The sequence below is a fragment of the Neolamprologus multifasciatus genome, chromosome 17, assembly GCF_963576455.1.
Source record: "Neolamprologus multifasciatus chromosome 17, fNeoMul1.2, whole genome shotgun sequence".
Classification (NCBI taxonomy): Eukaryota; Metazoa; Chordata; class Actinopteri; order Cichliformes; family Cichlidae; genus Neolamprologus; species Neolamprologus multifasciatus.
Window position 1 is genome coordinate 36,451,212 of NC_140455.1, and position 23,742 is coordinate 36,474,953.

The window sequence follows — 23,742 nt, forward strand, 5'->3', positions numbered from 1 at the left end:
TTAAAACACCATAGTTTGTCCTTCCTCTCTAGTATGCTATGCGAGGCAGTTTACAGTATCCTGCTTTAAGCTACCATAAACTAGGCTAAATCACTGCCAAAAATAGATGCATAATTAGCACAAACATGTCAGAGTGATATCAGTATTCTTTTAGCAAACCAACAGTTTCTGTGCTTGGTGCTCTCTTAGCATAAATTACGAATGGGCTCTTCCTCTTTGTGAGGCCAGTCTGTGTCCGTTATTGGAATGAAGGGAAGTAAAAATAAGAGAAAACCCCAGACGGGAACAGGCGAACAAGAATGAATTTAGTGACAATATATTGTTACTTTCATTTATATATAATGTTCATCTCAAATAGTTAAATAAAAAAAGATTGAATATACACTTACAAAATATGTCCTTCTCTGAAACCTCTGTTATAATTTTAATTTTATCAGATTGGTAACGAGTACCAGCTTGGGGGGGAGGGGTGTGGGGTTATAATGAAGCCAAAAAAACCAAACTACCATAATAGTACCATAATGTTCAATATGCTGATGCTGGTGCTTCATTTAATACACTGCAGTGAGTTCACGATATGATTTGGCCTGTTTTTCTTGTACGCACATATACCACATAGTATAACCCAATAAACATATAAATAAATGTAATAGAGGTTTCAGATGAGTTGATTTCTGTAGCTTATTTTATATACAGCAACAAATAAAACATCACCATCTCTGCAAGAAATCGGGCGCTTCCCCGCGCTGGCACTGTGTTACTTTTGTGAAGCAGTGCGCAACAGTCGCGTTAAAAACAGGAAGCAGACTTACTACCATAATAAAGACGTGTGTGACAGTTCGAACTGAACATAACCGATGAATACTTCACTGTGAAACATTTTCCATTGGTTTGAAGCCAAAATAGACGTGTATCTTTAACATATATAATATGTTGGCGCTGTTTCGGCCATGTTCGGTATATTGATAGCAACAAGCTAGCTTTACTCAGCAAATTTACAAAGGATCATCTTCGTAGTGTACTTCGTCTGACACCTCCTGGCTTTTGCTTTAGAGACTTCTCCTCGTTCAAATGATCCTGACACTAGCTACTAGCTAAACTGCAGGTTGCTAATTGAAGCCAATGATACTGATGCTGTAAATGATACTTATGATTAAATCTTTTCAGAAGCTCTCAGTAGGTGGAGCGAGGTCTTACACTTTTTATTGGCCCTTTCTGTCTTTGTCACCGATGTCAACTTGGTGCAAAGGACGGTGTTTGTAGTACAAGCGAAAAGGAGCCACAGGACAAGCTGTACAAAATAAAGGGAGGGTGGGGGGTATTATTTTCTATCAGAAGTGCTACAAACAGGCACTGTAATAGATTTGCTCTTTTTTTCCTTTATTACCCCTTTAAAAGGGGGACATCACCCAGGCAGGTGAGCTCGAACAGTCCTGTAATACTCTAAACGTGACCAGGGATGGGACGGAGTTTGGGAGGCGGCAGCGAATTTCAGTCAGAGGGCGTTTGTGTTCAGGGGTCAGTGGCATTGATGGTGGTTTTATCACGGGTGGTCATGCCTCTGTACCAGCTGCAGTAGCCCTCCTTCTGCTGGATGCAGGCGTAGTGCCGGGACTGGTAGCCGGGATAACCGAAGTGGGACAGCATGTCCGTCCATAAGCACTCGTTCTTGGAGGTCACGAAGCAGGGCAGGTAGTGGCAGGGCTTAATCTACAGAGAAAGGAGAAAAACCCGAGATGAAGCCTGACAAGCACTATCCCATGATTTGGCATGTTGCTAGAACATACATGATACTGAGTTATAACAGCTTTTTATGAGTGCTGTCAGCGTTAACCTCCTTAAAATGATGTTAACTTAGCACTCATTAAGCTAGTTCAACTTTGAACCATAAATAAACCTAAATACTGTAAACTTGAAGTACTTCAGGGAGCATCTTTCATCCTGCCAAAATCTTCTTATTTTTGCTATGCTATGCTAACTAGCAAGCCAGATCCAAGCTCAACTAGTGTTACCATTTTCCGCCATTTTTAACCTCTTCTTGCAAAGCTAATAAGTGCTAAGCTAATTAGCGCTATGGTATGATATTTAGTTATAATATAAAAAGTAGTGCTGTCAGCATTAACCTCGTTAGCGAGCGTTAGCGGATGGCCCCGTGCGTGGGGCTGCACGCCGTCAAGTTAGCACGCGGCTAGCACCTTAATACATTGACGCCGTGCAGCCCCACGCACGGGGCCATCTGCGTTAACTCGCTAACGGAGATTTGCCGCGTTAATGTGGTTATGGCGTTAACGTCATTTTAACAAGGCTAACGCTGACAGCACTACTTTTTATATTATAACTAAATATCATACCATAGCGCTAATTAGCTTAGCACTTATTAGCTTTGCAAGAAGAGGTTAAAAATGGCGGAAAATGGTAACACTAGTTGAGCTTGGATCTGGCTTGCTAGTTAGCATAGCATAGCAAAAATAAGAAGATTTTGGCAGTATGAAAGATGCTCCCTGAAGTACTTCGAGTTTACAGTATTTGGGTTTATTTATGGTTCAAAGTTGAATTAGCTTAATGAGTGCTAAGAAAAATAGCTTGGATCTTCAAAAACACTTGACATACACGCTTGGTGAAACAAGCAAAACATGCATCTTTGCTCTTCTGCCTTTCAGCGTTTGCTTTCAGGGATTTACTGCAGCAGATTTATTGATCTGATGGGACTGGGGAAAAACATGACAGCTCTCTAAATAACTAAGCTCAAACCCAGTAAGTCTACACTGGCACGTGCTGCTTTGTGCGACGGAACGTTGACGTCTTCCTGAAGCAGCGAGTTTTCTGTAGTTTGTTAAGGATTCAGTTCGATGTTAGCCTTTCGTGCGTCACCACTCCAGGTGCTCACACAAAAAGCAGCTTCACAGATGAATATACAGCCTGAAGTGACAGGAAGATTCACATAACTAACCGGGGCGCTGCGTAACTGAGTCATCACACTTATCTGGATATGAATTCAGCAGCAAATTCTATTAGTACATTAAAGGCCACGTTTGCCATTTTTGGCTGCTTTTGTTACTCAGGCCAAGAAAGTTTATCCTCCGTGGCTCAGAGATGTCTGACATAACTTCTCAGTTCGAGTGCTTCTAATGATCTCTAGAGAGTAATAAAGCTGCCACGACATGCTTCTTCGCGCTCCAGTGCCGTAAGTCCTCATTTGTGAAGGAATGCGAAGGACAGAGGAGCTGGTTTTTTAAAACAGCGCAGTGATTTCTGTGTCTGCTTTGTGACGCCTCAGCCGATTTTTGAATGCCTCTGGGCTGCTGCCGCGTACAATCTGAGCACAGTTTACTTGCTTTGGCCCGTATTGGGAACAAACAGGTCTCCCTGCTAATCCACTTATACTGATAGGGGCCTGGCGCGTTAGCAGATGTCCGCGGCGCTGCTGTACAGTAGGATGTTTATGAGGCGTTTCGGCAGCTGCGCAGCAGCAAGCTACATGTGTGAGTCACATGAAATGGGAGGCTTGAGCTAATTCCAGACCTGTTACTTAATTCCCAGCGACAGTAGTAAAACTTGTTTTTTTCTCCATTTCTATCCCAGCTAAACATCCGTGATGAATAATAGTGGGAATTAGACACTTAAAAAGGAGCTCATATTTCAATCTTGATAAAAAAATAATCCGTTCAATGGCTTGCAGTAGAATTAATGACACAGAGCCACCATAACTAAGTATACACATCCTTCCTCCTGTGCTGTTTAAATCCTGTTATATTAATCAACTTTATAAGTGGTCATCCAGCAGGATAACATTTAGTTGCCTTTGGAAAAATGAGCATCATATCCTTGTTGGGACAAAGGTTGCCTGTTGACACTCACCCTGCAGTTGCAGCCCAGCTGGTAGCGATGGTTGATGCCTTTCTTCTGCGCCAGCGAGAGGCGCTCCCACCGCTCGTTCAGGTTGCACAGCCCCGTGTAAACCTTGCCGTCGTAGACTCGTCCTGTGGAAGCACAGGATATTTGGATGTCACTCTTAGATCGTGTTCTCACCTCTGCACAAAACGATGTTTAAGTACCTCTGGACTCTGGTGAGGATTTGGCGTTTTTCTTTGCCAGACACACACATGACAAACTGAATCTTCGACTTTGGACCAACCAACAGACCGACATTATCGACCTAATTCTAAGAAATTCTAATATTTTCCAAGGCCTTAAGGAGCCTTACAACTGTATTTACTTTGCTCTCTCTGGCGCCCAATAAAAGCATCTGTACTTGATTAATGTGTAAAGACCCACACATTAATCCCGACTCATGTCACGATGATTGCATGCCACTTATTTTGTAATCGTTTCAGTATAACACAGGATACTGTAGTCCCATCACTCAACCAGTCCGACTTGTTTGCCCATGGTAAGACAATATCATACAGTAAGCCCATATTAAACCAGCACCTCTATTTCTGGATATCCAAATGTCAGCAGACATCTATTTTTAGTGCTGGACCATTTGCACCTTACGGACTCCTGAGACAGGTGCACAATGGCACACTGCATGTGCTCGGGAACGCTTCGATGTCATCAGTGTTGTCACCTCGTGGGAATGTGACAGCTCACAAATATGTGCATCTTCGACCCCTAGTCCACCTCCCAATCGGCCTGCATCGTTGCACTGGGATTACTGGAGTCGCTTGCGTGTTTATTACATGCAGAGTGTGCGACATGCACCTAAAATACTAATCGGGGTCAACGCCCTTATGCTTGATCAAAAGAGATTTTTGCAGCTCACGCTGCAGGCCTCGTGTGTTTAAATTGTTCTTAATACAATCCTAATCATATGGAGTTCTTTCTATAGATGCCCTGGAAGGAGCGAAAGACACCGATGTCCCCTCGCACCCGGACTGGGTAAACATAGCAGTCACTGCCCAGCAACGCCAGCTCGTTGGCTTGCACTGTGTGGTGCAGTTAGAGTATTTACAGGTCGGGACTTAGCGACAGTTATATACACCAAGCACAGCAGGGTCCAAAGTAAACTGCACCTCTGTTAGAAATAGCAACTCATAAAGTGCTTCTGCTGGAAAATGCCAGTCGCTTCCTGCTGGCTGCTAATTACGAGTTGTGTGTGAGAGGAAAAAACAAAACAAAACTGCCGTTTCTAGACGGCGAAGCTAAGGGAAATGAGTTTTAAGAGGGCCATTCCTTTGCCACCTTGCACGGTGGCAAACAGTAGGTTGTAATTAGTGGGAAACTTTGTGTGACAGGACAAACCAAGAAATCCTTGGGGTGCAGTGATGCTGGCTGGAAGGCCTCTGAATGTTTTCAGCACCCATTTGGTGATAAAATGGACTCAGTTTGGAGAATTTAATCATGCCACAAGCTCAAAAAAGGATATATTGAGAAAGAGTGTTGACCGCGAAACAGACTGCGAGTGGTCAGTTCTAACTTTCTCTGGTGCTATCACAAATGATTACCTGAAGCCATTTATCAGAAATGCCAAAGGCAGTAAAATCAAATAAAAACATTATTTTGGACAATCAAAGACCTTCACAATGAGGATATTTTGTAAAAGCAACTTCCAGCTCTTATCCCGCCTCCATACCCTTTAAAAGGCCTGTTTAATGTTTGATGGCTGAGAGTTAAGTCAGAATTAGGTGCCAGTTACACTCGGGGTAAAGCTTTGGCGCCTAGCTGTGAACATTCAACTCGGGGGAGGAGTCTTTGGAATGCACCAATTAATCTCCTCGTGAAGACGTGACTCTGAGCCCCTCCCCCTACACACAGAGTGGAGCAGCCACTCCAGAATACTTTGTAACCAAAACTTAATCATTGCTTGTTCCACTTACATTAAACTCGGCACTAAAATGACTCTGTGAGGAGCAGACAGCCATCGAGCAAAGCTGGATAGCTTAGCTTAGAGTTTCCTTTATGTAATTTTTATTACGGTGACATTTTCTCCCTTAGCACAGATTTCTGTAAACGTTTCATAGCCTCGCTTTGAGAGGGTTTCTCACACTTAACGTTGATTATTTCAACAGTCTGAGTAAAAATCAGTCGATCAGAGCAACGCTCAAAACACAGCTCACCTGTGATCAGGTACTGGTATTTGTTGATGTCAAACTTCACACCGCACAAACTCTCCGAGGCGTCTGTGTAAATGTGCTGCACATGCTGGACTTTTTCAAATCCTTTGTACATCTGTAAGACATGAGAATCAAACATGGAATTACACCCCCATGCTCTTTAAAAATAGGAGAGTGTAATGTGTCTGCACCATGGCACTCCATCTCTTCCTCAACCTCCACATATAAATAATGACGAATGGAAACAGCACACTGGCTTTATCGGATGACATTTCTTAAGGAGCGCCTCAGGGGAGAAGGAGTATTTGGCTCTGCCCTCAACCTAATCATAGCTAACATAGCTACGTTGTGTAATATGCTTTCACTTTGATGCCGTTTTGGCAAGGTCACTGCTAAAATCCAGTCCTTCCATTCAGCTCAGTCATGTAGAGCCCGAAGTGAATGTTTGCTCTGAGAACTTTCTGGATTTTTCTTCCCCTGGCAGTGTAATCTATTTGTCTGGGAACAACAGGAAATCCCTGTTTAGATGCGGCGTTCTGAGAAAAGCAGAACAAACTGTTACTTAAGCCATAAACTGTGGCACTTTGGGAAAGCCAAAGGCACAAGTCTCATAGGAGCTGTTGAAATGTGAAAGGAATTGTGTAAGTTATTAGAGCAAAGCACTGTTTTCAGTACAAACCAGCAGACTGAAATACAAATAAATAAACCAAGAGGCTCAAAGGCCACGTCTAATTGCTGAGGATAATCCCAGAGTGGCACCTGCTATGCTTCGCCATCAACAAGCCACTTGATGTTTTTGTTACAAACTGGGATTTTACTGATACATCGCATGACTCTACTGAAACATTTACACTCAGAGTGAGGAGTTTGGTTGAGCTCTAATGCCCGAAAGCCTGCTAATCCTCCAGCCTGGCTTCTATCTGAGCAGCAGGCCGATGTCAGCATCTGTCAGAAATATGCAGCGTTATGTAAGAATATAGAGGAAGTAAAGAATGAGCTTTCAGGGCAAGTATCCTGAAATGCTTTGCAGCTATTACACGGCAGCTGAGGGGGCGGAGAGACAGCATTGTGAGTAAAATGTAACAATCCACGATATGCAGTCAGTTATACTTAAAAATGAGCGCAAAGAATGGTCTTCAGTTGAAAAGATGCAGAAATTTTACAATTTATTTGTTTCAGATTAATTTGCTTAAATAAGTGACAACACTGGGGGAAAAAGCCAATCTTTACTAATAATAATCAGCATATTTCTTTCCTGTAGTGTGACAAAAGAACACTAGATAGGCAAACCTCATATATACATGTATGTGTGGATATTTTCAGGCTATACAGGTAACGTCCCATGTCAGCAGATGTCACTAGCTAGTACATATCATTAGCTAATAATAGCAAAATTCTTTTTCTCTGTTCATGACAGCTAAAAAAAAATGTATAGGCATAAATCTTATATAGAGACTATTTTAGAATATTTAGATAGTTTGTGATTGGCTTAGTTTAGCAGAAGAACTGGAAACAACCAGCCATTTCTGTAAATGTCCAGTCAGTTGCTATTATGACTTTGAGTTAAATATGGCGCTGTAGTATAGTTAGCTATACTATAGCGGGAAAAAACAAAACAATATTGTTAAACTACTCTGTTATTTGTATAACATGTTATTTGAAATGTAAACAAAAGCAAGATTAGATGTTTCGTTACTTTTGGTCGTTTGCTACGTGTCCTGGAAATCTCTTCTTGGTCATGTTGTTGCACAAACACAGGAATTAAACTGAAACTTGCCATAAAAGAATTTTGGTTTCTGTACTTTTGTATTTAACTCGGGGAAACAGCATCGGATTAAGCAGATGTTTGTTCTCACCTTCATTTGCTTGACAGTGTAGCGCATGGTTCCAAATGGTCCATCTCTCAGCAGCTTCTTGCCCACCACTTTAGCTCGAATCACTGTGAAGAGAGAGGACACAGGTGCATTCCTTTTAGCGTACAACTTTCCAAGCAAACACATTGCTTCTGTTAAATGCCGTTTCTGGACCAGGTTGCCACAGTTAACCATTTATCCAATTTTCTGCATTACTTCCATTTGCTGAGAAAGCCAATAGAGAAAAATCACAAAAGAAATTTGATACAGAAATGGAAGGAAAAGAGTCTGAAGTAGAAAGGGTGGGATTGGAAAAAAAACATTCATGTTCACTGTTATTAACTTTTGACCATCTGAATACTAAATCTTCACATAATTAGGAAAAAGTGCGACTTCAAACAAAAACAGGGTCCCATCTTTGGGAGTACAGCTTGACAACGATCTTATCAGAGTGCAGGACCCTCATGTAAATGTTGGCGAGGTGAAAAAGCTTAGCGGCAAGTTTGATTTGTTTGCTTTCACTTGTGTTGGCGTAAGGGGGCTTATTATGAAAGGCCAGGAACTGGGAGTGTACAAAATGAGCGATCATTAGAGCTGCTGCTTCAGCGCCTACCTCGAGCTGCGGGCCCTGCATGAGCTTTCAGTCCTGCTCTGAAGTTCACCTGCTGCCCAAAGCCCAGCAGCCACAGACACAACTAACACTGACTATGTTTGTTATCTTCTCCCTGTGGAATTTCCTTCCCAGATTCTTTGGGGTTTCACATTCCCCAGAAAGGGGGGAGAACGAAATGAGGCATGTGGCATCTTCTGTTGGATTTCTGTTTGTCTAGCTGTCCTGCTAAAAGGCAAAAGGAAATTGGGCATAAAACTACAAGTCAAATAGGAAGCTATTACAGCATGGCCACCCAAAAGTGGTGACCACAGATTTATTTTAGCTATACAGTCCCCTATTTGAACCGAGACTTTATTTATGCAACACACCAAATCCTATTTTGAAGCAGTAAATTGAGCAATGCAGCCATCCAGGAGCCTCAAACAGATTTTGTGTTATTTTTTGTGTCATTTCAGTCTTCTTTAGTAGAAAGCTTCACTTTCAGTGTCACTTTGCAGCAAAAATGCACAACGCATGCACAACCAAATAAATAAAATAAAGATTAAATCACATTAAATCGTAAATTAATTTAAAAAACATGGGTCACTCCTTCCAGATTAACACACTGTTCAGAGCCCCTGCCTGCCCTCTACTTTCTGAACTTTTGCAATAACTTGGTGCACAGCGTTCGATCCATTAACCTGTCAGCTCGCTCTAATATGAGCTCAGGAGCGCTGCTATGTGATCAACCTCTGCTAAATGTATCTAAATGCCTTCTGACAGACGTCTGCAGCTGCAATTACAACAGCACAGGAGCACAATTACACAGGAATGTGCAGATATAACTGGATACTTTTGCCTCATTTCAGTACACTGCCGCCATTATTTTCAAATGCCACCCGAAAACGCAGTTTCCTTCTCTGCCCCGGCCTCAAAACCAACCCTCAGGACTAACAAATGTTTGTGTTTGAAGAGTCACAGGTCAGCTGATTTAGCTGAAGTACATCCAGATAGGAGCCCTTCGTTTTTCTTTAGACGAAGGCCACTAATTGGCCTGTGATAATAAGTGTGAAGCACCAAAGACAGAGGATTTCCTCAATTGACCTCCTCTGCATTCAGCAGAGTTGCCAGCTCACATATTTAAACCCATTTCTCACATTACCCTGGTTCATATACTAAGTGAGTACTTTCTAAACTTCTTTTAGTGTTTTAGATTGACTCAAAGTTAGCAAACTACGCTAGCTAACCTAGCCTGGTCCAGGTCTAAAAAAGGAAGTCAACAGCACTTCCAGCCTTAAATGTGTATTCTTTTTAATGGCCAGCAGGAGGCGATCATCTGATTGCAAAATATAATTAATTTGTATAAAAACCATTTAGTTTATCAAAGCTAATATTTTAATAAAACACTTTTCTTATTGGATCGTCACCAGGTTCAATAAAGCTTGAAGTTAGATTCAAATAATTTACAAAATTACAGCTGTCGTTTCTACTGTTAATGAGTGGAAGCTACGTAACCTAGCTAAGAGTGATAATGACTGAAAAATAATGTTTGGCTTTAACAACTTTTGAACTAAACCAAGTAAAATAACACGTGTAATAGTTTTGTTACAAAAATGTATTTTAATATCAGTCATGTATTACCTGGCTGAAGGTTCACTCCATCTTGTGAGGTAAATATATTAACTATTACACCATAGCCACATCTGTCATGTTAAGCTTAGGTTAGCGAAACCTAACCCGGGCTTATGCAGTGTTCTTGCTATTGGAACTGTCAGTGACGAGTGAGGAGGCGGAGTCTTTCCCTGTGGTTGTCACTGCAACTGCAAGTATGACTAAAATATGTATGAAGAAAATTTTGATCTGGAAGCACCCTCATGAGAAGAAGAAATTAATCTCTTTGCGCAACAAAAGCAGTAGGCGAGGCCCAGAATGGAAAGAAAGTTGACCTCAAGTAGTTCACCAACCTATTGTTATTCAAAACCGGCTATAACCCCCCACCCTCTTCCGCCACTACCTCCCCTCAGAACACTTTCCTTGTGACGCACAGGGATTCATCTTCTGCTGAAGACCTGACACACATTTTCAACAGTGGGAGTCTTTTTGTCATAAGAGAAGTAAACAGGAAATAACCTAAAAAAAAAAAAATCCCCCTCCACTCGCTTGCCTGAAGGAGGCGATTACACAAGCACGGATGCAAATGCTAAGTCTTAAGGTGAGCGTGTAATTTAGTTAAACATTTAGCCAGCCTACGTACAATGTGGCAAACTGCAAGCATGGCAAGAATAAGGGTAGTCGTTTGTGTGTGTCTGTGGATGTGTGAGGGAGAGGAGGAAAGCAAGGCACGGGGCGCGTGACGCCGATTTTGGTATGCAGAAAGTTGTCCAAGCTTGAGGAGGCGAGTAGGAGGAAGAGGAATTCTCAGGACGACACACTACCACGCTCAAAAATAAACACTGAAACCGAATCCCCATTGCAGAGCTTTATGTCAGGTGAAAAACACTGGCGCAGAGAGCATGCAGCGCTCGCTCACATGCCAAATGGAGGGAAGCTTATGAAGCACAGGGATTTTTCTTTCCTATCACTCTCATACCATGATGGTCGATTTCTGCCAAATCAAACATAAGAACCTAACAGTCTTTAAATTTGGCTTAAATGTGCTCAAACGTAGCAGACTTCTTAAAAAGTACCCAACTGTAATGTCAGTTATCAAGCTTCTAGCTAATATTTAAGCTAAGTGAATACCAACACACAGCTGGTAATGCCAGACAAAGCAAAGTGCATGAAAACGAAAATCCATTTAACTGCCTGTGAATTCAACTTCTTATTCACCAAATTAGAAAGTTGATTTCCCTTCATTAGAGGCTCCTGCGGGATCGAGCGACAGGAACCTTGAACCAACTACTCGTTTAAATGTTGTCGTCACGCTAGCAGACCTCAAAAATGCTAGTTGCCAGAGTTAAAATTGGTACCCTTTTGCACACTTTGGCCAAAGTAAAACACCGCATCGTGCTCTACAATGAAACCTTGTATCTAAATTAGGGAGTATGCTGAGAAAGCTCTGGGAAAGGCAGTCACAACCCAACACTGGGTGCTATCTGTGCACCTTTGCACCTGCTTTGCATTTTCCTCTTCTTGCTTTTTATCTTTGCCACTCACCGACTTGCTGTTACTCAAATCACCAACTGCCTTTCACCATTTACCTGTTAGACTGCAAGTGTTGCGTAAATCCTGGTAACACTGACAGTTAGAGGTCAGTATAGATCAAACAGTACTTGTTACTATTCTTTCAAGTTCGCTAACCTTTAACAAACATACTGAAGCTGAATAAATGACAGTTTTTTTGGTTTATTCTTCATTGTGTTTTCATGTATGAGTGTTGTACCATTGTGCGTCACCCCTGTATTGGCCTCTTGTTTTGGAACAGTTAACCTCTGGGTGGCTGTGTGGTCATTAGAAGGGAAGGGCGGGCTGGACATTCGATACGCCTGGCTCAGGGGACGAACATCCCAAGCTTGTATGGAATCCAGACTCTTTGACATCTCCTTGAATTTTAACTCACTTGAGGAAAAGTATAAAAATCTGATCCAAGCTTACATAATTCAACGGTGGGGGGGAGGGAGCAGATGCTGCTAAAGGGAGTAGCTATTTACCTGAATGCTACATAACTCATTAATAGGAGGATGAGGTCACAAAGCTCAATGCAATGCATCACTCTAAACCCACCATGCTTTGCTTGTTTCACTAAGCTCCTCTATGGATAGCAAACATCCACAGTGGGGCAGGATCCTTTCTTTCAATGGCCTGATCCCCAATCCCAAACCGAGCATAAACACATATCACGCTAATCCTCAGCTTCTAACTCGGTTTACAGCGCAAGCATGTAAAAGTTTGCTCCTGTCACCTCCGAGCATTTTGGGAATGAGCGGCATTACGAAGCAATATTGAATTTCAGGGTCAAAGCTTACTCCCAGACCTCTAATCTTGCTTCGGGAGGGCTTTGGAAAAACAAGTGCTGCACATTTCCTCCTTGTGAATGGGCTGCTTTAACCCAGCTGCCTAGTAGAGGCCAACAAGGTCTTTGCATAAGGCAGTAGCCAGGTCATTGCCCAGTGCTCAGGTATGTAGCAGGGGAAAAAAGAAAACAACAAAAAACAACCAGCTACAACATTTTGGGCCTTTCTATCACAGACGGGAAACTGCAGCACATGCATGCTTTTGTATGTCACAGTTTTAGATTTGTCAAGTAAAAAGGAGACATTCTGCAATAACCTAATTTTCAACCCCTTTAACCTAATTGTGATTCATCCAGTGGAGTGCCTGCGGGTGATTGTGGGTCAGGGCCAAGAAACCAAGAGGGAAAATGCTTTGAACTCCACTGATGGTCTTAAATTTGGAAGATACAGGCTTGTTGCCTTTGATGTTGACGTTGAGAATTACAGCCTTTCTCTCCTGTCAAATGAGCATTTCAACCCTATGCCCTGTTGTTTTCCACGTCTCCGAGTCCAGCGAAGAAAGCAGGTTTCAGTTTAAGTTGACAGGAAGAAAAAGACATTCAGCTAAAACAACAACAATAAAAAGATCTCTACACCAGTTATACAGTTAAATTGTCCATTATTTGGTAATTGCACATGCTGGGAGGCTACACTTGACCCAGAATATCCTGTGAGCATGTGACCTTTTAGTGTTTCTGAAGCGCTTCTCATCGAGGGACTGGAGGTGCGCGAGCAAACCGCAAGCATTCAAAGCACAACTCAAGCTAAGCCCAGGGCCTTGGAAATGGGATTTGTGGGGCTCACAACTGATCGCTGGCCCCCATTGAAGTCAGTCCCAGATTCTACACTGCAAGTCTCATGGGGTGCCAACACCACAAGCTATCCAAAAGATCTGAAGGACTGTGAAAGGCATCGCTTAAGCGTTTGTCAAACGGGGTCACTTGGCTGAAGACACACCCACAGCCTCTGTGATCAGTCCCCACCCAAGAGAAAACGGCCATTTTGGGGCTGTAATGTCACAGTTTCTGTTATCTTATAAACAGTGGGATCCTCTAAAGTATGACAGGCTAAACCTGCACCACCTCCTCCTCTAAGATGCTGCAGAGGATTCACCAAACCATCATTGTGAGTTGCTGCCCACGTCAGAGCTAAATGAAGTGACTTCCACCTACAGAGGCACGCTGGTTCTGTCCTCAGCATCTGAGCAAAGAGAAGCCTCCTTTTCACAGGCAAGTCTGGCAAAGCCTTAGGAAAAGCAAAGTCTTGTGGAGCGATTATGACACTCTGAGACTGGAAAAAGGAAACTGCAAATGAAATGGTATTTTTAAAGTTACACCGTGTCCTCGATGTGACGTTTTTCTTGCTGCCAAGGGGTAATAAAAATATGTGAACTGAACAGGATGTCAATCGACAAGAGAAAAGCAGGTTTATGAGAGCTGCTGGATTATGGAAATATGAGCTTTATTATTGTTTATTGATGGTGATCCATATGCTAAATCGTTAAGGTTAACAGAGCATTTCAATGGGAAAATCTACTCTCAGAGTTAGCTGACACCACTAGCTTTGTGCCGGTATGAATACCATGCTGTACATTGAAGATAACCAAAGCTAAAGCTTCAAGCTTAGCAATTTAGGCATTGCTACCTTGATGTTTTGAAATGTGACGTAATGCCTCCAGGCTCATCCTAAACCAAATCCTCCTCTGAGACTCTGATGGGGACCTCAGACCCCCCAGTACACCTCTACAGAGTTGGATGTTTTATAAGAGTCAGAGGAGTCGCCGCCTGCTGGCTGCTGAAGAGAATGCAAGTTCAAGGCACTTAACCCTTTAAAGTATGAACAGTGTTGGTCAAGTTACTTGAAAAAAGTAATCAGTAACTAATTACTGATTACTTCCCCAAAAGGGTAATCCCATTACTTTACTGATTACTTATTTTCAAAAGTAATTAATTACTTAGTTACTTAGTTACTTTTTAAAAACACGATTTACAACCTGAATAGGTGATAAAGTGATAGATCTTTCAGCCCAATTCTACTTTTTCTACATAATCCATCATACAAAATGTAATCAAATGGAAAAGTCTCTTTTTAAAACTTGTTTTATTAGTTTTAATCTTTTAACTTTATGCATCAAGTAAAAATTAAATTATATGCAACATTCTCTGACTTGAAGAAATTTGTTTAACATTTAAACCTATTTTCTGCACATAAAATAAAATATTTTTTGTGTTTACACTCAGTCTTTCAAATAGATGCAAGTAAAACACAGCAGAAAATAAATAAAGTCAAAGACTAGCGGTCCTGTTGCTCTATTTTCACCTGTAAAGCAGGAGTGGGGTAGGCGGAGGTTTACCCTGGTGCAGGTGTGCCGCAGCGGTCAGTGGAAGAATCCGCGAGTTTCTCTGTGAGTTTCCCATTACGTCGTAGCTACTCGGTGTTTGCTCGGAAGTTTAGGGGTTTTTTCGCTGTAAAAAGAAGTTTTCTTCCCACGCACAACGGACACTAATGTTTTTGTCACTTTTTATGGAATCAAACTCAAAGTAAGGTCAGTACTTCCACGCTTTAAACGCTGCACGCTCATACTCTCTCCTGCACTCGATATATGATCCATTGTTGATCTGCACACAGCTGTTGTCACGAACGTCGCACTCGCTTACGTCACTGTCATGAGACATTCTCGCAAAAAAATCACGGTTTTAGTAACGCAGTAACGCAGCGTTCCTATGGGAAAGTAACGGTAATCTAATTACCGTTTTTGCGATAGTAATCCCTTTACTCATTACTTGAAAAAAGTAATCAGATTACAGTAACGCGCCCATCTCTGTATGAACCATCAAATAATTGCCAAAAAATAAAATCTAACAAAATTACAAATACACATGTATATTAATTTGGATATATGAGTTTTAGTTTGTATCATATTTGTTACATACAGCTTTGTTATACTATTGTGAATTTAATTGTTTCAGGTTGGGGTGTGTTCAAAAATAAAATCACACTGATGATGTAGAAGTCTCAAAAAGTCATGTATCAAATATGGTACACTTTGCATTGCAGGTGTATTATTGAATTCAGACCAATAAGCTGTGTCCATCTTTTATCTACAGTTTATGTTCACTACCTTCAAGTTAGTTAGCTAGCTAGCTTAACTTAGCATAAAGACAATGAAAGGAGGAACCAGCCAGCCTGGTTATGTCCAAAGACTCAGCTATAATTATAAAGTTGAATGAATAATGTCTTCTTTGTTTAATTCCTACAAAAGCTTTGGCTGCAGACATCTAAATGTAGTCAAAAGGGCACTTTTAGGAAGTCGGCTTCACCTTTAAGAATAATGGGTATCATTTGTGCAGTAAATTATGATTTGGTGTGTGTATTTAACATGAAGAAGTCTCCAATTTCATTAAGATTTTAAGGCATCAGTAACTAATGTTCTCTATAATCGTTTTCAGCCTCTACTGGTTACTAGTAGCAAGTACAAGATCATTAACAATGATGTCAGAGTATGTTTATGTGAATTAGCTGACAGTAGGTGTTAGGGCAAACACGTGGGCTTACACACATGGTCGCAGTGTGTGTGTGTGTGTGTGTGTGTTGGTCTGAACTGAGAGATTATTGTTTGAGCTCGGGTTAAGGATTTTAGACTGCCTCATGACGGTTCCCACATTTTCAGGTCAAATGAGATTAAAACAAAAATATCGGCTCCAGTCAGAAACCCAAATGCGAGTCTGCAATAAAAACCGCCTTTCTGTCCCATCTGAAACACTTCAGCCCTCTCTCCCTACAGCAGAGATCAAATCATCCTCGGGTCTTTACTGGTGTTATCCACCCACAGAGGTCAGGTTGGACCGGCGTTCCAGGCTAAGCCAGATCCTAAATTCATATTATTCTGGGCAGTCAGAGAAAGCACACCCAGGCCAGTAAAACAAGCCATGTACACCCTCCACTGCTGCTTTATCAACCCGAGGCCGGGCGTGCTGAGCCGCTCAACACAGAAATACCAGAGCGTGCAGATAAATAAACAGTGTTTGAAACATGTAAACTCACTGTGGGTCTTGTTTTCAACTGGTTCCAATTCACACCAATCAAAGCACATTCCCCCTCACCCACCCAGCCTCCCACCAGAGCACAGCTTTGGGAAGAATGTGCAGACATTTGTGTCCGGAGCAAAAGCGGAATATTTGAAGTGAATTAAAAGTCAAGCAGTTTTCTGACACACACAGAGCAACAACATTCAAGCATCTGTGTGGGGAAGCCTGCTAAGGATCATCAAGGCAGATGCTGGAAGAGAACTCTGCACTCGCTCCGATTTAAACAGGTGGGACCACGAGGTGAACTGAATCAGGTGATTCTTAAACTCAGGTCCTCAAGCGTCTTCATCAGTTTGGGACATTTTAACCTCTCACTTTAACCAAAAACTTCCAGAGTTTATTAAAAATGTCCAATTCACAGTGAGAGATCCGCATGCTAAAACCCAGAAAGGACTGGAAGGAACCAGTTTTTTCACGCTGCTGTTACAAGTAAAGCTTTTATTTTAACATCTGACCTCCGTGCAGTGGTTAGAATAAAGTCACACTAATTTTCATGAGTATTAGAGGGGGGAAAAAATCGGCGTTACCCACCTATGTCGGAGTTGCAGAAGGCGTCTTGGGGGTGCGTGAGAGCGCACGAGCAGCCCTCCGTCAGCTGGTTAACATGCAGGGTGCTGAAGATAAACAGCAGGCTGACCAGGTACACTGAGTGCATTTCTCCAAACTTTCTCACTCCCTCTCTGGAATAAAACTGTCCGACTAAGTCCGCTCAATCACCACCGCACACTGGCTGCTGCTTCAGTAAGTAGTCAGTAGATGTAGCAGGTTCTGCGAGTACCGTCCACGTCTGTAGCGCTGCTCGTCTGTCACAGCTCGCTTCTCTCTGCTCGAGCGTTTCTCCCTGATCCCGCGGAGGAGCACACGCGCACATATAAGCGCGCGACGAAAGGTTCACGCCCCTCCCTCTTCTGAGCTCGCAACCAGTGCGGCCAATCACACGCTATTAGGAATAGCAGACACGATGACATACTGGAACATTTGCCCCTCTTCATCTTATTTTCCCATACAGACCGAAATATAATAAAAACAAGAACAACAACATCAATAACAATAATAATAATAAAAATAATACAGAAACAAAGTAGAGAATGAGATGTTAGCTAAAAAAATATGTGTGCAACTGTTTTGATAAGTGAAGAGATAAGTGAAGCTCAACTAGTAAAAATGTCGTCTAGCGTCATGTTCATTAGTTATGTAATAACTAATGAAAGACATTTAGATAGCCAGTATGAACTCATATGTCATACTGGTACATAAAAAACAAACAATAAACACAGTTTATAAGTAGAAATGAGCAACTAATGAATTTAAAGAGTTGTTTATCAAATCTCATTCACTAGATTAATTCCAGAAATACTTTATCTCCCCCTCTCCTCACCCCCTCCTGACTGCAAGAAGAATAACTAAATAATGAACAATGTCTCTTTTATTCTTTTGTTTCCTTTTTGCTCATTTCTCACCGAGGAGCCTCACTTAGTCATCCTGCCCACCCTCTGACGCCCCCTTTAATTACTAATGCTGAGTAATAGCAAACACAGTCTGCAGCGGCAATCCGAGGCAACCAGACGACTCTTCATCTCTGCACAGTAAAATCAACAGATGTGAGGGCAGAGAAAGCCACTCTCTTCTTTTTTCTCTCCCTCTTTAAGGTTGTTCATCACCGTGCTTGAAGATTCATGTGGACCTGTGGATAGCTTCACTTTGTTTTGCAAAGGCTTTACTCAAGCCACCTGTTAGTCACATTCAGTTATATTAGCCAGTTAAAGCCTCTTTCCTCTCCCTCCTGACTGCTTCACAGATCCGCTGCTCTGTCGCCGCCGGGGGCTTATCTGCTGAGAGACTGAGCGAGCTATGTTAAGTGTTCACGCTGCTCGTGGTTACATAAGCGCGGCACAAATAATCATGTCGAGGAACTCTGACCCTAGATGGGCCTTCATTAATGGTTATCACGCTTTAAAGAGACATCGCAGGCACAAGGCTTAATTTTGTAATTAGCAGGGTACTGATAAGCATGTGAAATTTCAGTTTTAAACTTTTAATCATAAAATTTAAAGCTGACTGTTTGCCTTGTACATGTGGTCCCATTATGCTCGTTTCTTGGATTCTGTTAAAGTACATTTGCACAACTCTAAGCTGTTTTAGCACCTCTTTAAGCCAGCTTACTTCCGATTGCCTGCCCCTGGCAAACTGAAGGTTTGAACAGCCAGTGGGTGCGGGCCTTGTGTAACTGCTACATTAAGGACATCCCATCTTTTTGACATCATGTAGATTAAAAAGTTGAGAAGTTGTTGGCAGCATCCATTGATTTTACTGCAGAGAGATTGCTTGTTCTTGGAAAAGCATATGCCAACTTTGAGAAAATTCAGTCATTTAAAGGCCACTTAATGGATGCTTTTGTTAATGCGTCACACTCAGAAAGACTAACAAGCTGAAATACTGCACAGGCACCTCAGGACTTTCCGTTTTATCCCTCACCCATGACTCACATCAAGAACTCATCAAAAGAAGTCGGTGTTTGTTCAGCGGTACATTCAGGTGTAACGCGTCAACGCATTTCAGCCAGCAGGACATTAACCGTCTACGGAAATTCATTTTCACAGTGTGTTATCAGAGGTACAGCCTCATCCGATGGTCAACAGCAGCGACATTATTGAAAACACGTCAGCTGCGTAATTGTCTTCAAGCACAGAAAATGCCCATGCTGTTAGTACTGTTAGTTCAGTCTCCGACCTCAAATCGAAGCCAAATTTATTGGCATCCCCTACTGAAGCAGTGAATCTGCATGTGTCATTTGTGGCTTTGGCGATGAAAACGGGAAGGTCCAGACTCGCAGGAAGTTAAGGCCGGCTGCAGAAAGGAGTGATTCACTTGGGCCAAATTACATATGACTTCATAGCAGTGGAACAGCTCTGCATTTCTAACATATTGTATAAGATAACAACATGAATCAGGGCCAAAGAATGCACAAACCTAATATGGTGATTATTGGCATAGACTGCTTTAAAATATAAATTGTCCTTGTAAGAGCCAAAGTCAATGTTTATGTTTTGCTTATTTGTTATGGTGGCACAGGTGTATAGCTTTACCTGCGTCTCAGGTGATGGCATGTGGGTGTGGTCACAGTCTATTTACCTGATGTCGGTGTTTGCAGCGGGTGTGTTGGGTGAGTGGTTTGTGGGCAAACTTTTCTGTTGACCGTCACTTTTTGGCATACCAGTTAATCCATGCGCCATTTGTAAATTGATTGAAAGCGCAAACGTTTGTTTTTGTTTTGTTCTTAAAATAAATACGGAAAGTAAAAGTACGACTCATTATGGATTATTGGAGGCGCGTCACAGGGACACAACCAACTCAGCCGGCCGCGGCTTTATTTATGGATGAAAGTTGCAACAGTCCTTGTTGTCAGAAGTGATTGTCAGCTCAGAGCCAGTTGTGCTATGACAGGCTGAGGACTGACCATTTTCTTTTCTTTCTTTTTTCTTTTTCTTCTTCTCAAGTCCCTCGAGTTTGTAGGTTCTCTGTCATCCAGGAAATGGTAGTCCTAAGTCAGGAACTCCAGGCCTCAAGGGCCGGTGTCCTGCAGGTTTTAGATTTCTACCTGGGTCAACACCAAATGTCAACACTTCTCTAGAACTTCAAGACATGTTGAGGAGATCATTTAGCCATTTAAATCAACTGCGTTGGATCAAGGACACACCTAGAACCTTCAGGACACCGGCCCTCAAGGCCTGGAATTGGACACCTGTGTCCTAAGTGCTTGAAATTATGGCATCTGGACTATCAGAGCACAAATCACAACAGGTGTTTGCAACTGTTGAAAATTTCCACCAATAAGAAGGGAGCTTTTTCAGTAGGGCTTTACAGATAAAAATATACTAAGTGCTATTGTCTCTTTACACTTAATGAAAGCATAAAAATAAACAAGTCATCGAATTTAATATGAAATAAAGAACTGTGAGAGTCTATTCAACTGAATTAAATTCGGTTTTATTTTTGTAGTGCTAAATCACAACAGGAGTCACCTAAAAGTGCTTTATATTGTAAATAATACAGAGAAAACCCCATCCATCAAGAACTCCCTCATGAGCACTCACATGGTGACAGTGGGAAGGAAAAACTCCCTTTTAACAGAAAGAGACATCCAGCAGAGCCAGGCTCAGGGAGGGGCGGGGCCATCTGCAGTGACCGGTTGGCGGTGGTGTGCGGTGAACACGCTCGCACGTTGTCATGACCATTTAAGTCGTGGCACACAGTGCTCACTGAGCCCATGCAATGACTTTGGACTCCTGTCGGGTGACGTCATTCTGGGATTCATTGTCCCTTCTTTGTTTTGTCCTTGCAGAGTCGTCTGCAGATGTACGTATGATAAGGAGCTATAAATGAACCTGAATGAGCCCCGCCCTCCTCTTCCTTTTGGGTCTGTTTCTCTCACTCTAATCTGGGCAGAAGGCAACATGCTAACTTTGTCCTCTGGTTTCTGTCAACAGGAATTCTTGAAAATGTAGGAAGTTGCAGAGTGAATGTTTACGAGGGAGGCCGACGGAAGGAAAATGAAAATGAAAAGTGCAACACTTCACTGCAAAATATTTCTCGGAATGTAGCAAGCATCAAAAAAGTGATTTATTATGTGTAGCGCAAAGCATGTGAAGGTAAATTTTCCTTTTTGGAGTGAGCAGCTGAATAGAGAGAGCTGTTCACCATATGTGTGTGGGTTCAATGTGTCTTTTTGGCTTGAGACGCTCTCGCTGGATAGTCGAGAGAGTAAGACAGATGCGGTAGGGATGCTCGAGTTCAGCAATAAGTTTATGTTTGAAGATTGTTGGTGCGCTATTAAAAATGATAGGCCCATGCTATGCAAGCATCGTGTTCTACTTTAACTTTACTGTCAGAAATGGGACAAGATAAAACAGACGATGGCCTCCAGAATATTCTGGTTATGTGTGTCTCTCACAGTCTGTCACTGTGACTTGATCCATGCAACTGAAGGGGAAAAAAACCCTCAACACCCTCTGGAAATCATGCTGCTAAAAGTAGGCCAGCATCCTGTAAGAATAATGCAGAGCATAGTGCATTTCATCTGAAAAAGTCCAATTATAGAAAAAGGTTTGTTGTGAGGCTGGCCGTTCGCCGGGGGAGCAGACAACGGCTTTGTGTACCGGAGGTCTTTAAGCCCTGGTTGACAAAAGAGAACATAGTGGTGACTCAGAGGAAATACCTTTCATCCGACTGACAGGCCTCTAGAGAGGCACAGGAAGAAGAGGCACGGTCGCCGAGGGACAGCATCCAGCCCTCACTCACCCGGCCCTGGTGTTCGGCTTACATGCCATTCCACTTAAATGGGACACACAGGATGATCTCTGCTCTGCAGCTCGACGCTGTGAGGAGGACCGGCAGTGAAAGTTGTGACACAGCAGGCGCACTGGCCGTATTTCGCAGGAGGATTTGGGATCTTGCGGTTTGGCGAAGGATCTTTCTCCAACTGGGTGGCTGCGTGGACACAAAGGAAACACCTGTTGTCCAGTGAAACTCCACTGGGTGGTAAACTGAACCGCAGGTGGAGTGTGGTTATTAGGAAGGGACTGGAAGTTATTTCACACAGTTTACCCAAACCAGTGCAGTTGGTACAAGCAGATGCTTTATCACAGGCGTTTATTGTTTCTATTTTCAAGTCAGCATTGACACTATAAAGTAAAAGTATTGTTTGGCTTGTAGGCATAAAGGAAAAGTCATCCAAAGGTTGCCAGTTTGAGGCCAGATGCGCGTTATTCCTCCTCTCTCAGAGTTTCTGTTTTCTGTACTAAAAATTTCGAGGATTGATTTGCTTAGTTCTGTACAGGGTTATGCTTCAGGTTCACCAAACATGTAAGCCTTTGATGACTGCTCCTGGGTCAGATGTGCCACGGAATGTATGGAATGCATATTTATAGTGGTTACACCTGCGGCGCGCGTTTGATGTGGAGCTGTCTGATTCACAGGCAGAGCAAGTTTGGTGAGCTTTTCTTCTGTATTCTGTGGTGTTTTCAGGTTTAAGAGTTGCTACACTGTTGCAAAACTGTGTAACAGGAGTAGGTTAACAACTACAGGTTTACGTTACTAAGCAACCTCTAGCTCAGGGGTCAGCGGTTACTTTTCTCAAGGGGCCACATGGTAAAGTGGGACTGTTGTAATCTGGGAGAGTTCCATGAAGAAGCTAAACTCAGTTCTGCTGAATTCTAATTCGATCTTTTTGTAACAGGAGTAGGTTAACAACTACAGGTTTAAGTTACTAAGCAACCTCTAGCTCAGGGGTCAGCGGTTACTTTTCTCAAGGGGCCACATGGTAAAGTGGGACTTTTGTAACCTGGGAGAGTTCCATGAAGAAGCTAAACTCAATTCTGCTGAATTCTAATTCGATCTTTTTGTAACAGGAGTAGGTTAACAGCTACAGGTTTAAGTTACTAAGCAACCTCTAGCTCAGGGGTCAGCGGTTACTTTTCTCAAGAGGCCACATGGTAAAGTGGGACTTTTGTAACCTGGGAGAGTTCCATGAAGAAGCTAAACTCAATTCTGCTGAATTCTAATTCGATCTTTTTGTAACAGGAGTAGGTTAACAACTACAGGTTTAAGTTACTAAGCAACCTCTAGCTCAGGGGTCAGCGGTTACTTTTCTCAAGGGGCCACATGGTAAAGTGGGACTGTTGTAATCTGGGAGAGTTCCATGAAGAAGCTAAACTCAGTTCTGCTGAATTCTAATTCGATCTTTTTGTAACAGGAGTAGGTTAACAACTACAGGTTTAAGTTACTAAGCAACCTCTAGCTCAGGGGTCAGCGGTTACTTTTCTCAAGGGGCCACATGGTAAAGTGGGACTTTTGTAACCTGGGAGAGTTCCATGAAGAAGCTAAACTCAATTCTGCTGAATTCTAATTCGATCTTTTTAGAAACTGCTACTGATGAGGATGGATGTTACACTTAAGTGATGATATGAATGAAACAGGCATAGTCAAAGTGGTGATATTTTGTCACTATTTAATCAGCATTCTTGTTTTGTCCCATTTTATCCCCCAGCCTAACTAGGCATGCAGTTACGTCTGTGAACTTCCTGTACCTTAGACTGAGCGCGTTGCTGCCAGTTCCTCTGTAATCGTTAACTCTTTTGTTATCCCACATACAAAGATTAGTAA

At 42.3% G+C, this 23,742-nt stretch overlaps 2 protein-coding genes and 1 long non-coding RNA gene across 4 annotated transcripts in view; 1 reads left to right on the forward strand and 2 right to left on the reverse strand.

Moving 5' to 3' along the window:
* The window catches only part of syn3 (synapsin III), a 153,063-nt gene that overhangs the window by 73,110 nt on the left and 56,211 nt on the right, over positions 1-23,742 (forward strand). The window lies entirely within an intron of this gene.
* Positions 408-17,445, reverse strand: LOC146499803 (metalloproteinase inhibitor 3). Its single transcript, XM_085138588.1, has 5 exons — positions 17,113-17,445; positions 7,913-7,995; positions 6,060-6,171; positions 3,859-3,980; positions 408-1,710 (listed from the first exon to the last, which is right to left on the reverse strand). The coding sequence occupies exons 1-5, from the start codon at positions 17,234-17,236 to the stop codon at positions 1,513-1,515; spliced, it is 639 nt and encodes a 212-aa protein (XP_084994714.1). The 5' UTR covers positions 17,237-17,445; the 3' UTR covers positions 408-1,512.
* Positions 8,381-17,106, reverse strand: LOC146499804 (uncharacterized). Its single transcript, XR_014870329.1, has 2 exons — positions 10,192-17,106; positions 8,381-10,142 (listed from the first exon to the last, which is right to left on the reverse strand). It is a non-coding gene; the product is annotated as an uncharacterized LOC146499804 (long non-coding RNA).

What these genes read in the sequence shown, in the direction of transcription:
- LOC146499803 (XM_085138588.1), bottom strand. Translation starts at nt 17,236, where the DNA reads ATGCACTCAGTGTACCTGGTCAGCCTGCTGTTTATCTTCAGCACCCTG. An exon ending in CTTCTGCAACTCCGACATAG is followed by an intron (nt 7,996 to 17,112) that starts GTGGGTAACGCC and finishes CTCTCTTCACAG; the next exon opens with TGATTCGAGCTAAAGTGGTG. An exon ending in ACACTGTCAAGCAAATGAAG is followed by an intron (nt 6,172 to 7,912) that starts GTGAGAACAAAC and finishes CATGTCTTACAG; the next exon opens with ATGTACAAAGGATTTGAAAA.